This window comes from Herpailurus yagouaroundi, unplaced genomic scaffold (genome assembly GCF_014898765.1).
Source record: "Herpailurus yagouaroundi ecotype Mexico unplaced genomic scaffold, PumYag 206, whole genome shotgun sequence".
Taxonomy (NCBI): Eukaryota; Metazoa; Chordata; class Mammalia; order Carnivora; family Felidae; genus Herpailurus; species Herpailurus yagouaroundi.
In genome coordinates, this window is record NW_024412437.1 from 745,405 (window position 1) to 762,334 (window position 16,930).

Consider the following 16,930-nt stretch of genomic DNA (forward strand, 5'->3'; position numbering starts at 1 on the left):
TGCTGATCCTTCACTTTCTTGGTTAAATTTATTTCAAACTATTTTAATCTTTTTGATGTTAAGTATACTACTTTAAATTCTGTGCCCTATTGCCCCATATTGTGAGACTATTTCTTTTGAATGGTCTTTCTTATTTACTTTTTTCATATTGTTTTATCTCTTTGTTATTGTTAATTAAGGGCCAGATACTGTATATGAAAAACTGTGGGAGTAATTTGAGACCTATGACGATGTTTTCTCCCTCTAAGAAGATTTCTGTTAGTTTTTGGCAGGCATTAGCAATCCAAGATTGTCTTAATTTAATTTTGTGGTAGACATTTGGAGCTGAGCTTTTTTTCCTGTAAAAGGCCAATCTAGCTTTGGTTCTTACTTACTCTTAGAGCATAGCCCTTTGGGCTTCCAAACAAAGTGTTGGAGCTTTACCAGCTTCCCCTCTGCATCTTGGTTTCCCCTGCATTCCAATATTTGTCCTTTCAGCTCTTTGAACCTGTCAGTAGCTTCTTAGTCTCTCAGATGTCACTAAGTAAAAAGTAGCCCCTAATGCCAGGCTTCAGTCTTATTCTTGTAATCCTTCATCATACTATTAACTCTTCAGTGCCTTCAGGAAGATTTTAAAGCATATGTATAGTTCTGATTTTTCTTAAGGAAACATTGGTCTGAAGTATGTAATTTGCCATTACCAGAAGTCAACAGTATGTAAGTGGAAATGAACAGCCAATAACTTAATCTTTTTAAAATACTAAGGCAGATTCAAAAATCACCATAAAACAATGTCAGCCTTACCCACTTGTATTTTCACATACTTTTTTGGAGAAGGAGGTAAGAAATAGAATTACAGTTTTCCTACTAGCTATTGCACATATTGGATCATCAAGGCGAATATCATCAGGTGAATATTTTCTTTCATGTGTCTTATCAGGAAGTTAACTGGAAAAAAAAAAGTGCTCCAATTGTAACACTTACTGAATTGTACCATCACTATTTTTTTATGTGACTGTATCACTCATGAGACAGTGAAGCGCTTTACAAAGAGGAACGCTGTTTTTCCCATGTTTAATCTCCTAGTGCTACACCTGGAGTTAAGTGTCCAGTAAGTATACAAGTGAATGTAGGTGTTGAGAATACCTTATTTTGCTTTTCACAGTGAGAATCAATGTGGGTATATGCTGTTCTGAATCATCTTAAAAGATAAATTTTAATAGAGAAGGAAGAATCTTTTCTTATCAGCTCCTTTGTTTCATCCTTTTCTATCTCAACAGGTGGCATCTCCACAGAAAGCGACTGTGCTTTTGAGCCAGACTACGCCGTCCCACCACTTCCAGTGAGTGAAGGTATGCAGCACATTCGGATTATGGAGGGCATGTCTCGCTCTCTTCCATCCTCCCCCTTACTCACACATCAGTCTATCAGTGTTCGGCTCCAACCTGTGAAGAAGTTAACTGGTAAGGACTTTACCTAAATTTAGTATGTTTAACAGGACACTTTAGGTCATATCAGATATGTTTATGTGCATCTTTAGGTTTTTCCTTTTTGGCCTTCCTAATGTCACAGACTCTTGGAAATTGGAACTCCTACTGATTTTAATTTAGGGAATTAGAATAGTACTCAGTTTGACAGATTGATGTATTTATTTTCTAAGTGATCCATCTGTTGTGGACATATTTTTCTAGGCTTTCAGGAAACTTCTAGTTTTGCCAGAATACACTGTTGTTCTGATTTCATTTATCAGCTTGTTCATGTCAGATTAACAGATGGGAATATTGTAATTTTAGGATAATAAGAGCTTCATAGTTCAGCAAAGGTACCTTAGTCATGGTTTTTGTTTGAAATCCTAATCTGTATATTTCACGTCTATTTCTAAAAGTTTGATTTAGATATTTTCCTCTCCATTGTACATTCCTGCAACTTCTTAGGATATTTACCATGATTCATAACTTGTGGATTGCATTGACTTAAATATGGTCTCAAAATACATATTACCCATTCAGATCAAGCTATTAGGTGTGAAACTGTGTCCTTATTAAATGAAGTTTTGTCCTTTTAAGCTTTTTCAGAGAAGAAATTTTACTCTGTTGGACGATACTTACATGTGAAAATATGCAAGCCTGGGTCATTTTCTTCAGTTTAACATTATCAGTATATATCTTGTGTTAGTAAGTTGATGGGTTATGAGTGATTAGAGGCAAGAAATTAAGTCATTCCCAATAGATACATTAACTACTTCTTACATGTCTGGCATTAAGTTAGACAGTGGGGAGGTTTGATTATCATATGACAATTCAAAAGAAAACAGGAACAAAGAGGGGAAAATGGAATCTTGGGACTCTTACATCTATTTTGAATGAAAATTTTATAATGTTTATAATTTTCATGAAAATAATAGTATTTTTCATTCTTTAGTTCCACAAAGCATAAGTCATGCCTTTTATATTGCTTACTGTTTTTTTTAGGCTTCTTCACATAACTGAATCAAAGTCTACTTTGATTAGATAACAATCTGTAAAATAGTTTAGTAACATTTTACTGAAATACTTATTCCCTTCTGATATGTAAAAATAGGATAGATTTTAGGTGCATGGGCCTTAATAAAATTTCTTTGCTTAGAAATTGCCCCTTTTTCTTGCAGTTTAAGGTGTTACTGGTAACTGAAAATACAAATAACCATATATGAGATGGCTATCAAATGATGTGCTTCATTTACTACACATGAGAAGAGATAGCAAAAGAAATTCCGTTTCCTAACAGAAGTGAACTGAATTGCCTGATGTTTCGGAGATAACACTTTCCTATCCCATTTTCCTGCCCCAATTTAAACTTCAACTTAAATAAGCAAACTTTATTAAAAGATAAATACATTTAATAACAAAGTCAATTACATGCCTGATATCAGAGGTGAGACAGGGAAGCAGTGACAAGAATCATACTTGGTTAATTACACATATAACCTATTCAGTTTTAATTTTTTAATGTTTGAAGTATTTGAATACTCTCAAATAGTTTTATTTTTCTGAAGAGTTTGTCAAAGGCCTAAGAACTTAAAGATTGAGAATGCATTTTAAAACTTCTGAATGAAAGAAATCTGTCTCCTGAAAGAGGGTGCCATGAAAATTTTTCTGTGGCCAATTTTCTACCAAGTAAAGCAGATGATATGTTTCTGGTTTAACCTGGAATGAAATTACTTTGCAATTTAAATTTAAAACCTTGGTTAGTAGATTATTTATGAGTTATCATTCCTTTCCTAATTATATTTTGTTATGAGTAACTAAAAAGAAAGTTGAATAGAGAACGACTTGCTGACCATAAGTAAATGGCCTCCAGAGAATGGTTTTTAACAAAATGCATTAATTCAATCCACTTAATGATTTATCCATTGTATTCCTTGTATTCATATTACCAACCCAACTGAGTAAGTGGGGCCAGAATAGTCATCTTATTCTGTTTTCTTTTTGATTTTCCAATATTTATTACCCTGTCTTTGCTATAGTCAAAGTAGTTTGCATATTATTTTTCTGTGCTTTTCACCTAATCGTTCAGCAAATATTTGTTTAGGACTCATAAAATGCCAAGCACTACTCGATACAGTGGTGAGAGATGCCAAGCACTACTCAATACAGTGGTGAAAAATTATAGATAGTGTACAAGTAATAAGAGGGTCATAAAATGGGATAGAGGGAGACTGGAGTGGGGGTAGGGTTTCTTTCTGTGGAGTGGTCAAGGAGAGTCAGAAGAAGAGCTATTTGAAGAGAGGTGTGGATAACAAAACGAAGCTGCTCATGGGAAGGTCTGGGGTCAGAGCCTTCTGGGCAGAGGGGACAGCCAGAACAAAAGTCCTAAAGCAGAAAGCAGCATTGGTGTGTTCAAAGAATGGGAAGAAGGCAAGAATGGTTTCAGAATAAGTCAGAGGGGACAGTGGTAGAAGATAGTTGAAGAGGTAGGCAGAAACCAGAGTCTTTAGGTCATGGTAAGGAAACCAACTCTGTAGGATTTTAAGAAGAGCTGGAATGAGAAGTAATGTGATCTGATTTACCTTTTAATCAGATATTGTTGGCAAATGTGTAAAGAGTGGTGTATGAGGGACTAGAGTATGCCATGTTCACTAACCTTGTGTGTGTTTTCCTGATCTTTAAATAGATCTTTCACTTCTAATAAGTTAATACAGTGGTGAAAAGAATCTTTGTTTTATCTTGTAAGATATAATGAAGGAATAACTAACCTTTTCCTATCATTTTTATCATAGAACTTTTGTACTCCTAACGTATTTAGCTTAGTCCTTCACTCAGGTGTACATTAGAACCCATTTGGCATATCAGTTAAGACTTTTTTAATTCCAAGCAACAGAAGATAACCTAAGGTTGGGAAAGCCTCAAGGTTCATTTGACTTAGTTGTATATGGCTGTGCACTGAGGAGGCATGGAGGGGAGTGTGCAGAGACAGTGTTGGTCCCCGTTACTGTGCTGATGGAAGTGCTCCAGTTCTCCAGATTCTTACCCAGGGCGCTTTCCAAGATGTTTGTGTTCATAATATCCTAACGCCCCTCAAGCATACTTCTTAAAATGTAGATAATTAGGAGTGCCAGTAAATAGTTCATTCATTCAACACTTACCTAATTCATACTGTTTGCCTATTATGTACACTGTAAGTCTAGTAAAAGTTAAATTTTGAGTATTCACATTATTGGTATGGTAATAAATCATTGCAACCTTTTTGTAGGGCAGTTTGATAGTATGTATCAGAATTGTAACGCACATAATCCTTGACACAGCAGTTTTATTGCGGAGTGTTTATTTGACAAATAAACTTGAACAAGTTTGAAACATGTATGTATGTACATATGTGTACATGTATATAGTAAAAAAACTAAAATGTTACTATTTATCATTAATAGTAATCCATTTGTGTGACACACAACACATACATGCATACACGCAAACACACACATGCATACATTTTATGGTGGTGTGGAGATACATTGACTGTAACCCAAAAGTGGTAGAGGGATGACATAAATTTTGTTGCGTACCTTTCTGTAATGTTTGTATTTTTTTTAATCACATATAAAATCTAAAATTTCATGAGGCAGTATAACAAAATGGGCGCTGGCTGCCATTTCTTAACTGTAACCTTGTGCAAGTTTGCTAAAAGTCTCTGTACTTCAGTCTCTGTACTTATTTCTAAAATAGGAATACTAATTGTATCTGCCTCATAGGACTTTTAAAAGAATTGGATAAGTTAGTACACATAAAGCTCATGAGACAGTACCTGACAAAGAAGAAGTAGTCAATAAATGTTAGCCACATTTATTATAATTCTAAAGGAGATTTGGGTGACTTTCTGTTGGTTATGTTAAATATGAGTTCTGAGCCTTTGGAAGGTGATCTGCAAGTAATTTCTTTAATTACCTTAAGTAAGCCCTTTACTTTTCTGAGGAGTGACCTTCAAATACTGATATCAAGTGGGTTGTTAACATAGTCTTTTGGAAAATCTTTTTGGACTGATTTTAAAAGAATTCACTGTATAGATTGGAATGACTGTGTGGTAGTCCTATTTAGATGGTAAATAAGTCAAAATAACCCATCTGATTGTGCAGCAGCCTCGTTACTTTGGATGCTAGCTATGGCCAAAATATTATTTTCATCATGGATATAAAGGTATCATTGACTTGTTTATAAAGACATCCTGGGAAAAAGATTTAAAGCTATTTTGACATTAAAAAGAGCTTATATTTAATAACAGTTTACATACCCTGATATATTTTAGTGTACTTACGACACATTTTTCACATGATTCTTATCTTGCAATTTTTGGAAGCACTGGAACTCAAGATGTACTTCAGTGATTTTTATTATTAGAAAAAAATACAGGGTTCCTGTGAAGATTGAGTAAGATTGCTTAAACTTACAATTTAATATATAATAAATGTTAAATAAGTGTTACTTCTCATTTATAATCTTGGATAAAATGGAAACATAGTCTCGAGAAAATTATTGAAAAGCCAATTTGAAAGTATACAGAGCATAGAGATTATATTGGTCTTCATAGTCTGATTTGTTGCAATGTATTCATGATTCTGTAGCATGAATAAATCTCTTATAACTTTAGGAAAAAATATTAGAATTCAAGATATATTGTAGTGATTTTATTAGATTAAAAAATATAGTAGGTTTATATGGTAATCTAAGCTCTGTAATTGCTAATGTTAATATTTCTATTTTACTTTCCATATGGATAAAATAATCTTACCCAGTATCTCACTGTATGGTCCCTAGACCACTTGCATTAGAAATACTGGGAATACTTCTTTGAAATATGCATACCTGGGTATCCAGGTTTACCTAATCAACTTCACTTCACAGATTCTGTCTCATTAAATCTGGAGCCCCAGAATCAATCAATCTCTCTCTCTCTCTCTCTCTCTCTCTCTCTCTCTCTCTCTCTCTCTCTTTAAGGTTAAACAAGAAAGTGTATATGAAGACTTTTAAGCTCTTTGGATGATAGTACTAATTAAACTAGGTCCCGACCTCATTACTGTTTCTAATGCATTACTGTTTCTAATTCAGATTCTCTAGTTTTATGGGTTAAATATCATGCTATTGTAAATTCTAGGGTTTACTCAGTGCAGGAGTACAGAAAAGGGGGCCCTTACTTCCACTGCTGTATTCCTCTTGTCTTCCAGACCAAAAGTAGGGAATGTTAAGGGGATGTTATTTAATTCAGTTTAGGTAAGTTCAGTTATCATCAGTCAGTATTGTTAAAACCAGAGCTGGACAGTAGTTAATGTGGTAAAAGATTTTATTCAGGAACTATTGCAATGGAGAAGAGAGACCGTAGTGTAGAACTGGGCTCAATTCTAAATACAATAAAGAAAGCTAAGGATTTATAGCCAAGGATAAAGGTGGATAGTATAGATAGAAAATTACTAAAAGGAGACATCAAGGGTAAAGGGATTCTTGCTAAAACCGGTTTAATAGGAAGGACACTTGCTGGATGGGCCAGGGTGATCATATGTCAAGGGTGGAGGGATTCATACTAAGTGGACTTACCAGGATCCTTGGTTCTACTGAACTAGACTGCAGGCTTAAGGATAAGGCCCAAGGAGGAGACGCAGTGGAAGGGGGCTCAGAGGAGACTGACAAAGGTTAGTTAAGGAGAGAGTCTTTGTCAGTATGTATATTTTGAGCATCTGAAAAATCAACATGTATGATCAGATAAAGAATTCTTTCGAAATATTTACACACACTAGATTTGCAGTGTAATTAAACCGTTTTTTAGGTTTTATAAGAACTTAAGAATTTGCATATAAGAAAATAACTGTATTCTAATTACTTTCATAATTGAATGGAAGTCACTCATACAGAGTGGCACTATTGTTTATAGTGTTGTAGTATTTATTTATAGTAAGATTATTTATAGCAGCTGTAGTATTGCCATATATATTGCCATATGTGTATATATATATATTTTATATATATATATATATTTCATTGAAATATAGTTGTTTTGTCTCCATACCTCTACTCAACCACTACCAGGGAAAGTTTGCAAAAATGCCACAATGTTCCTTAATGGAGAAGGGTCGAAATAACAAATTATTTACATTTTTTCTTATGAAATGGTTCTGTTTCTGTCAGGTTAGATGATTTGTATATGGAGACTTTCTCACACAAAAAAATTATGCCTTATTAAAGCAACTGAATTTGACACTTGGAAGAGCAGTTTGTTAGTATGTTTGGCTTCAAGTAACAAAATGCACAAGCAGTGGTGATTTTGTGCGATTGAAACAAGTGTAAAGAGCCCAGAGGTCCACCTTTTGAGCCTCCTCATCCATTCCTCAAGTGTAAGAACCACAAATATAATGGAAGTAAATGGGCTTTGCTCTTAAACTAAGTTGAATCTCAGCATTACCTCTTTCTGGTTGTGTTATATGAAGTATGTTAGTTAATTTATGCTGTCTTTGGTTTCCTTCACACACTTTACCTTCACACAGTTGCTGTTAAAATTTAAGTGCAATACCTATACACTTTTTTGGATTGTACTTTTTTTCTAAGTTTATGCACCTTCTCCAACACACACACATTCACACACGAAAGAAAGGAAAAAAAAAAGAGGGAGATCAAATTTGTGACTATAATACTATCGTAAAATCTTCACCTATGTGAAATGCTCATGGACAGTGTTTCTCATTGTGTGGCCCCTAGACTGCTTGTATTAGAAATACTGGGAGTGGGGCACCTGGGTGGGTAGCTCAGTCAGTTGAGCATCTGACTTTTGGCTTTGGCTCAGGTCATGATCTCATGGTTTCGGGAGTTGGAACCCAGCGTTGGGCTCTGTGCTCACAGCACAGAGGGAGGATTCTCTCCCTCTCTCTCTCTACCCCCTCCCCAACTTTGCTGTCTCTGTCTCTCTCAAAATAAATAAATAAACTTTAAGAGAGAGAGAGGAAGAAAGAACGAAGGAAGGAAGGAAGGAAGGAAGGAAGGAAGGAAGGAAGGAAGGAAGGAAGGAGAAATAAGTAAATAAATAAATAAATACCAGGAGTGCTTCTTTGAAAAATGCAAATTCCTGAGTATCCAAATTTACCCAATCAATCTCACTTCACAGATTGTCTCATTAAATCTGGAGCCCAAGAAACTCTATTTTTAGCAATCTATTTTGCTCACTGAAGTTTGAGAACCACTACTCTGAGGAGTTACTTTAGATACTTGTTTTATTCTAGTACTAAGAGTTTATCCCTTCAGATCACTAAAAAAAAAAAAAATTTTTGGAAGAACATCTTTTTAAAATGTGTAAGTTACTTATATACTGAATTTAATCTGACCTTTTCTTTATGACTTAGAGTTGTTATTATGAACATGAAAATGAACTAGTCTATAATATATCTTTGGTAACCTAATGAAGATGTAGCAGTTTGCTTCTACACCATGTGTCCAAACCATCATAGTTTTTCTGTTCTCTCCTTTAATCACAGACTTTCTTGTCAGTTTTCTCTTCTCTGATTTTACCTATTACAGTTCTTCATCCCCTTATAGTTTGTACTTAATGATGTGGACTTAGAAATCCTATCTCTAAACCTGTTGACCTGATTGTGGAATTTACAAAGATGTTCTTTTTATGTGCTATTTTGGTGAGATTCTACAGAGTTAAGGGAGTTTCTGGACCCACATACTGACATTTTAGGGTCTAACTTGACTTAGCCAAGTCTGTGCAAGGTTGTAAGAAACCATGATGGTACTTTTCAACAGAGCCCTGCTTTTTCAGTACCATATTAAAAGAAGTCTTTCTTTATAAACTTTACTCAGTTTCCCATTTACTTATCTTTCTTGAAATGATCATTACCTCCTACGATGTATTTTTTTTTTCATTTGAGGACTAATATTTTCTAGAGGAAAATAGAGTCTTCCTAGGAAAATTATAGCATATGCTACAAATGAGGATAATTCCCAGGAAGATCTTTCTATAATTTTCCTGAGAAATGGTTATTAGTAGGCCTCATCTGTGTAAAAAATTCCTAGTATGTGTTCTTTTCTTTGATGTACAATTTAATTGGTAAGCTAATGAGCTGGCCCACTAGTTTATTTTTCTATCTTAATAGTTATTTTGTTAGGGTCTCAATCATAGAAAACAGAGTTGTCCCAGCTAGTCTAAACAGAAAGATGTTTAGTGAAGGGTTATGATAGCTTTCAGAATCTCCAGGAGAGCCTGAAGAATGCAACCAGGAACTCGTACCTCCCTATAATCCTAAAGGAACACCACTGCCTCTATCACAATAGCCCCAAAGGAACCAGATGTCTTGACCTTAGTGTTTGCCAGAAAATGCAAACTTTCCACTTATGTATGGCATTCTCTTACTTTGTCACTGAAGGCATGGGAGGATAGGCACATCCTGTTGGTAAAAACTTGGGTTATTTATCTGTACCTTAACTCAAGGCAATTTGAGAAAGGTAGATTTTTGGCTTTCCAGCCATAGTAGTATAGGAACACAAATTGGAACAGGTTGAGTAAACCAGCTTATAGTGTTTGCCAGAGTGGTCTTCACATTGTTCTTGGGCTTAATAGATTCATACTTTCTACTCTTTTAATGAATGACACATCCAGTCAGAGTTAGATTCAGGAAAAAAGTCCCCATTTAGTGAGTATTCGTAAGCTGTGTGAATACATCAGTGATGCCTTAGTGCATTTAAATGGCAAGTCTTTCAATATTTCTTATAGGTCTTTTCAGTAATGTGAGTGGTGTTAACTAATAACTGATAATTTATTCTTTTATATTATTCTTTATGTACTTCTCATTGCTACGCTGGTGCTTGGGGCTTAACAATTGGTCTCTAGGGTGATGGGTATTAAGGCGCTTGGAATGAGCACTGAGTGTTATATGTTAGGTGATGAATCACAGAATTCTACTCCTGAAACTAACATTACACTGTACATTAACTAACTTGAATTTAATTAATTTTTTTTTTCTCGACGTTTTTATTTATTTTTGGGACAGAGAGAGAGCATGAACGGGGGAGGGGCAGAGAGAGAGGGAGACACAGAATCAGAAACAGGCTCCAGGCTCTGAGCCATCAGCCCAGAGCCTGACGCGGGGCTCGAACTCACGGACCGCGAGATCGTGACCTGGCTGAAGTCAGACGCTTAACCGACTGCGCCACCCAGGCGCCCCTAACTAACTTGAATTTAAATAAAAACTTGAAAGCACACAAAAAAATTGATCTCTATTGGTGATCTGAAGGATTTCATAGTTTAACAGTTGATGCAATTTTACCAATCTAATTAGCACAAATATAGTTTTGTAGATGATTTTACTTTATAATTAAAGTAACTTTTAAACTGTTTATCACAGTACAGATTCTTTTTAGTGATTATATTATAATGATTTATTATTAGGATGGTGGTAATATAAGTGCTGAAGTGAATTTCTTTAAAAGTAACCCTTTTGAAGTCATCCCAAAGGTGATGTTAACATTTTTCTACTTGTACATTTGCCTTCGTTCATGAACTATAGGTCCAAACATTTTATTTTTTTCTATTAAATATTTAATAATATTTTTATATTGACACTTTAATTCTTTAAAAAAATTTTTTAATGTTTATTTATTTTGGAGAGAGAGAGAGAGAGAGAGAGCAGGAGAGCGCAGAGAGATAGGGAGAACCAGAATCTGAAGCAGATTCCAGCTCTGAGCTGTCAGCACAGAGCCTGACATGGGGCTTGAACTCACAAACCACAAGATCATGACCTGAGCTGAAGTACAATGCTTAACCAGCTGAGCCACTCAGGCACCCCAATACTTTAATTCTCTTGATACCAGTATACCATATAAAATTTTTGGCAGTTCATGTTATTTTTGATGTGTTTAATTATCAGAATGTTCTAATTATTATAGTCGATTTTTTTTTGGTGTTGTTACAGTTGACACACAATGTCACATTAGTTTGAAGTATACAGCATAGTGACTTGACAAGTCTATACGTTATGCTGTGGTCACAAGTGTAGTAGCTACCATCTGTCACCATACAACATTATTACAGTACCATTGACTATATTCCCTGTGCTGTATCTTTTATCCCTATGACTTATTCATTCCATAACTGGAAGCCTGTATCTCCCACTCCCCTTCACCCACTGTTACCCACCCTTCTACTCCTCCCCTTTGGCAGCCATCAGTTTGTTTTCCGTATTTATGGGTCCACTTCTGCTTTTTGTTTGTTTATTCATTTGTTTTGTGTTTTAGATTCTACAGATCAATGAAATCCTATGATATTTGTCTTTTTCTGACTTATTTCACTTAGCATAATACTCTCTAGGTCCATCCATGTTGTTGTAAATGACAAGATCTTATTTTTTTGAGAATAACAACTCAAGCAACACTTGAGTTGCTTCGGTTTCTTGGCCATTGTAAATGATGCTTCAGTGAACATAGGGGTACATATATCTTTTTAAATTAGTGTTTTTATTTTGTTTGGGTAAATACCCAATAGTGGAATTACTGGATCATGTGATATTTCTATTTAGTTATTAGAGTTGAAATAAAATATGGTTTATATCTTTAGAAAGGTACATCATACATATCATTAATACATCATACATATAATTGATTTATTTTTAGTTTTTCCAGTGTGCATTTATGTATATTGTATGTATGCTTGAATGCTATTATTGGAAAACAAACTGAAAGTAATTTTATTAATCATTAACTCAAGGAGTTAGAAGAACAAGTAAATATAAAAGAAATAATAGGGGTGCCTGGGTGGTTCAGTCAGTTAAGCGTCCAGCTCTTTATTTCAACTCTGGTCATGATCTCACGGTGGTGACATCAAACCCCACATCCAGCTCTGTGCTGGGTGTGGAGCCTGCTTAAGAGTCTCCCTCCCTCTCCCAATGCCCCTCTCTGCCTGTATGCACACATGCACTTCCTCTCTCTCTTTCTCTCAAAAACAAAAACAAAAACAAAATTAAAGGCAGAAATGAGTAAAAACAAAAAAAAATTGATAGTGAAGACACAAACAAGTTTATTGGAAAGACTAAGAGAATAGAAACATCTTCGAAAGGAATGATCAAAGTAAAAAAGAGAGGAGAGAGGAGAGATAAGTAATATGTATAACACACACATAAAATAAGAAATGATGGGGCACCTGGGTGGCTTAGTTGGTTAAGCATCCAACTTTTTTAATTTTTATGTGTATTTTTGAGAGAGAGAGCATGGGGAGGGGCAGAGAAAGAGGGGGTTGGAGGATCTGATGTGGGTGCAGTGCTGACAGCAGACAGCCCAATGCGGGGCTCAAACTCATGAACCATGAGATCATGACCTGAGTCAAAGTCCGATGCTTAACCAACTGCGCCACCCTGGTCCCCCACAGCGTCCGACTCTTGATTTCAAGTCATGATCTCACAGTTTGTGGGTTTGAGCCCCCAGTCGGGCTCGACACAATGAACACGGAACATGCTTGGAATTCTCTCTCTCCCGCTCCTCCCACTCCACTTTCTCTCTCTCTCTTTCTCAAAAATAAATAAATAAACTTAAAAAAAATGAAACGAAATAGTCACTGATAATGTTTTCTTATTATAAGAGGTTATAGTATTGAGCTTTATGGCAAAACAACTTAAAAAAACTAGAGGAAATGAGGTTGCCTGGCTGGCTCATTCAGTAGAACATTTGACTCTCGATCCTCAGGGTTGTGAGATCTAGCCTCACACTGGTCACAGAGATTACTTTAAAAAAATAATAATTAAAAGCACACCTTAAAAAAAAAAAAAACAACCAGAGGATGTGGAAGAAAACAAACTGTAAAATTGACTCAAACAAACATAAAAATATGACTAGCCCCGTTACCATAGAAATCAAAGATCCCTAAGAGTCAGCAGGCACAGATGATTTTGCAGGCAAGTTTTGCTAAACGTTTAAGTAATGATAATAGTAATAATAGATAATGTTTATTTAGCTCTTTCTATGTTCCAGACAATATTAAGCACTTTACATGTGTGAGCAAATTTAGTTTTCAGAGAAATTTAAGTGGATAGTCAACAGCTTCTGTTGTGAAAACTTTCAAGGAGGACAAGCTTTCTGCTTTGTTGCATTCCTATTCCTTTGTTGAAGAGTTTTAACTGTCAATATTCTAATTTACGTGGGTGGAAATCTGCCCTTGTTTTGTTCCCACCCATTACTCCTAGTGCTGCCTTTTAGCTGTATGACATAAATGAACCTCTCTTTCCCATGGCAGTCCTTTATATCCCAGAAAACTACCATCAGATCTCCTTTTCTCTCGCTTAAGGAACTTCATTTGAGACCTTTCCAATATCAAGATGGGCCTCCCTCTGTGTTATTTCCTTTTTTTCTATCAAAATAGACATGACATTACCTTGGAATTACTTTTCCTTCTGACCCCTTATTGAGTCTTACTGTTTTTCCCTTTTTAAAAATTTTATATCAACTAGTTCATATCTGTATTTTGCCACTGTCTCTAGTCCTGTAGTCCTCCTAATTTCCTGTATGATTTTGCAAAGACTGCTAGTAGTAATTTCATGTTCCTATTCTTGTGTTCTTTTAGAAACCAAATGTCAGTTGTGTGGGCCTGTGTTTTGAATGTTTTTTAACTCATAACTTAGATTTCATTAGTTCTTAGCAATATCTTTTCTACCTTTTTTAGTTTAAATATATTTTCATTTATGGAGAAGATTAAAGGAAATTAAGGGTTGAGTAATTGTTCTATGTCTCTTGGTTGGAGGCTGGATGTTGTTAAGCATGACAAACTTTGTGGAGTCCATTATACTTGTGTTCAAGCCCTGACTCTGCCACTTACTAGCTGTATGACTTGATCAAGTCACTTACCTACTCTGAGCATGTTTGCTTATCTGTATTACTATTATCATTTTTATTATTTCTGCCTCACAGAGTATTGTATGGATTGGAGAAGATATTATGTATGTCAAGAACATAGAGTTTAGGTCATAGCAGCTGATTCATAAGTGGAAGCTTATAACAAAATCATTTGTTATCTTTCTTACGCGCTGGATCTGGCTTTCCCTTGTCCATCTTTTTATTCTAAAAATATCCCAACAATCCTTTGTACTGTCTTAGAAACAGCTCTTCTCAGCTTGGGTTCTATTCTTCTTTGACAATATAATTGAAGGGTTTTCCACTCTTCATCTTTGATTATGTCCTCTCTTTGTGTATTTCTTTTTTGGACACAGATCTGTCTTTATCAGAAAATTCCTGCTATGGCCATGTTTCTTTCTTTATATTTTACATACATTTGTGAATATATAAATTACTTATTAATTTTTAGCCTATACTCTCAATCTGTATTCCCTCTTAGAATTACTCATCAGTGGCTCATAGCTTCTGTTCTATTCTCTGCTTTTTTTTTTTTTTTCTAAGAAATCTGCTTCCTTAAACTATGAAGTGTAGAGTTGATCAGTATTCCTGTTAGAGTGGTGGCCCACTAAACCAGGGACACCTAGGATCTGGGGTGGAGAAGGCAATTTAGTAAGATGCAGTCTGGTAGCAATCACTAAGTGGAGGCCTAAACAGACCCTAAATATTAGGATGATCAGCTATAGGTAATTGTGTGTCACAGGAAGGAGGTAGAGCCTATTAATCCAAGGAAAGGGAATCTAGGAGCAGATGACAGGCAGAGTTCTAAGAGGGCAGGTGGTCAACATCAAGAAAGATGTTTAACAAGGACAACACATCATAAAGTAGTTTTTGGCAGATCTTTATGGAATGAAGATTTAGATAAATCTGTAATGTGGCAGAATTAAGGCTCAGAATTCTAGGCCCAAAAGAACTGATAGTGCCATATTGGTCAAGAGCTAGGCTCTTGGACAAAGAACCAGGTTAAAATTCCACACTCATTAATTTGTAAGCTGTATATCTGGATAGATAAACTCTTTTTGAGCCTATTTTTCTGTAAATGTACAGTAAGAATAATAAAACCTTAGGACTGAGAGTGGTACAGAAATGTTTGCAGTTTCTCTAATGTGCCTAGCACTTACTGATATAAAATGTAAGTATGATTTGACAGTTATTTTTTAAATATTATTATTCTTACTATCATTAAGCTCTGTAGCATTCAATACCATATCGTGGATACAATCCTCGATATTTAAAAATGCCTCAAAGAAAATATACATTTATTTGTCATAATATTACATTGGCTAGCTTAATTTCCTTTGAATGAAATTATATCATCTTACTGTGGTCAATTCACATTTATTTGAAACTTCAGTTAATAGTATATCTTTGTTTAAATTAATAAATAAAAATTTTGGTACATTAAATCTTTCAGAATGTTCAGTGTATATAATTGGAGAAAATAGTAAAAGAATCCTAACAGGTGGAAAGTTGACAATCATTTGCTTAATAATCTCTGATACCCTTTTTAGCTGCTGTGTGGTGGTTCTAAGAGTTATGTATCATTTTCCTCTTTTTTTCTTTTACGATTTTTAAGTAATCTCTATACCCAACATGGTATTCAAACTGACAACCCTGAGATACAGAGTTGCACACTTTTCAGACTGAGCCAGCCAGGAACCCCAGACGTCACTTTAAAACATGGCAAATACCATGGAGGTTACAGGGGGAAAAAAAAAAAAACCAAACTCCTTTGTCCATGCCTCCTGTGATCTTCCCCAGAAAACTCACAACAATTTTATGCCATAGTTCCTAGAAAGGCTATGTTTATGCTTAAGTGGCTCTATCTCTCTGCTTGCTTTTCTGCCTACTTCCTGTGGAATGTAAGCAGGTTTAAAAGTGTCAAGTGTTGAATGTAAGAATTAAATAGTATCGGTCATCAGGAATACTGCTCAGTCACAAAGCATCATGAAAGGCATATAAGTAAATATCCATGATTCAAAAGAAATCCTCTTAGTGACTCTCCAAACAGGAAGTAAATGATAGTATGGGATAATAGAAAGCTTAGCACAGAATATATATTCCCATTATAATAACAGAACTTCTTATAATGCTAAACCATATTTTTCTTATTATAGAAAATTATGTGCCCAAATTGATGCATTCAGCCCGCCAAAAGTAATAAACATGTGGCATGACAGAATGCTCCCTCTCTGATGAACATTTTAAACACCAGAGGGCAGAATGTTCCAGAGGACATTTTCTTTATTATAAATACATCATCTTGTCATTTATTCTTTCATGTCACTGGCTGCATTAAAAATAGAGATATGATCATTTTGGAATTGTCTACGTGTATGAATGGTTTGTTTTGTTTAGACAACATAATGAACAATGTTCTCATATGTACCAGTGTTAGTTCAGCATCTAGATTTTCTCTCCCTTTCTAGGTTAAAGTCTATATTTCTGGCTTCTAAAGTGATTATATTTTTTATTTATTTTTTTTTTAATTTTTTTTTTCAACGTTTATTTATTTTTGGGACAGAGAGAGACAGAGCATGAACGGGGGAGGGGCAGAGAGAGAG

The 16,930-nt window shown here is 35.1% G+C and overlaps 1 protein-coding gene across 8 annotated transcripts in view; it reads left to right on the plus strand.

Annotated features, from left to right (window-relative positions):
• Positions 1-16,930, plus strand: part of TANC2 (tetratricopeptide repeat, ankyrin repeat and coiled-coil containing 2) — a 371,370-nt gene that overhangs the window by 141,903 nt on the left and 212,537 nt on the right. For 5 of the 8 annotated variants that reach the window (XM_040452033.1, XM_040452035.1, XM_040452036.1 and 2 more), the window contains one exon: positions 1,260-1,442. In XM_040452033.1, the coding sequence (XP_040307967.1) occupies positions 1,260-1,442 (183 nt within the window). The remainder of the gene's footprint in view (positions 1-1,259; positions 1,443-16,930) is intronic. The other 3 variants (XM_040452037.1, XM_040452040.1, XM_040452041.1) reach the window with 1 other exon arrangement.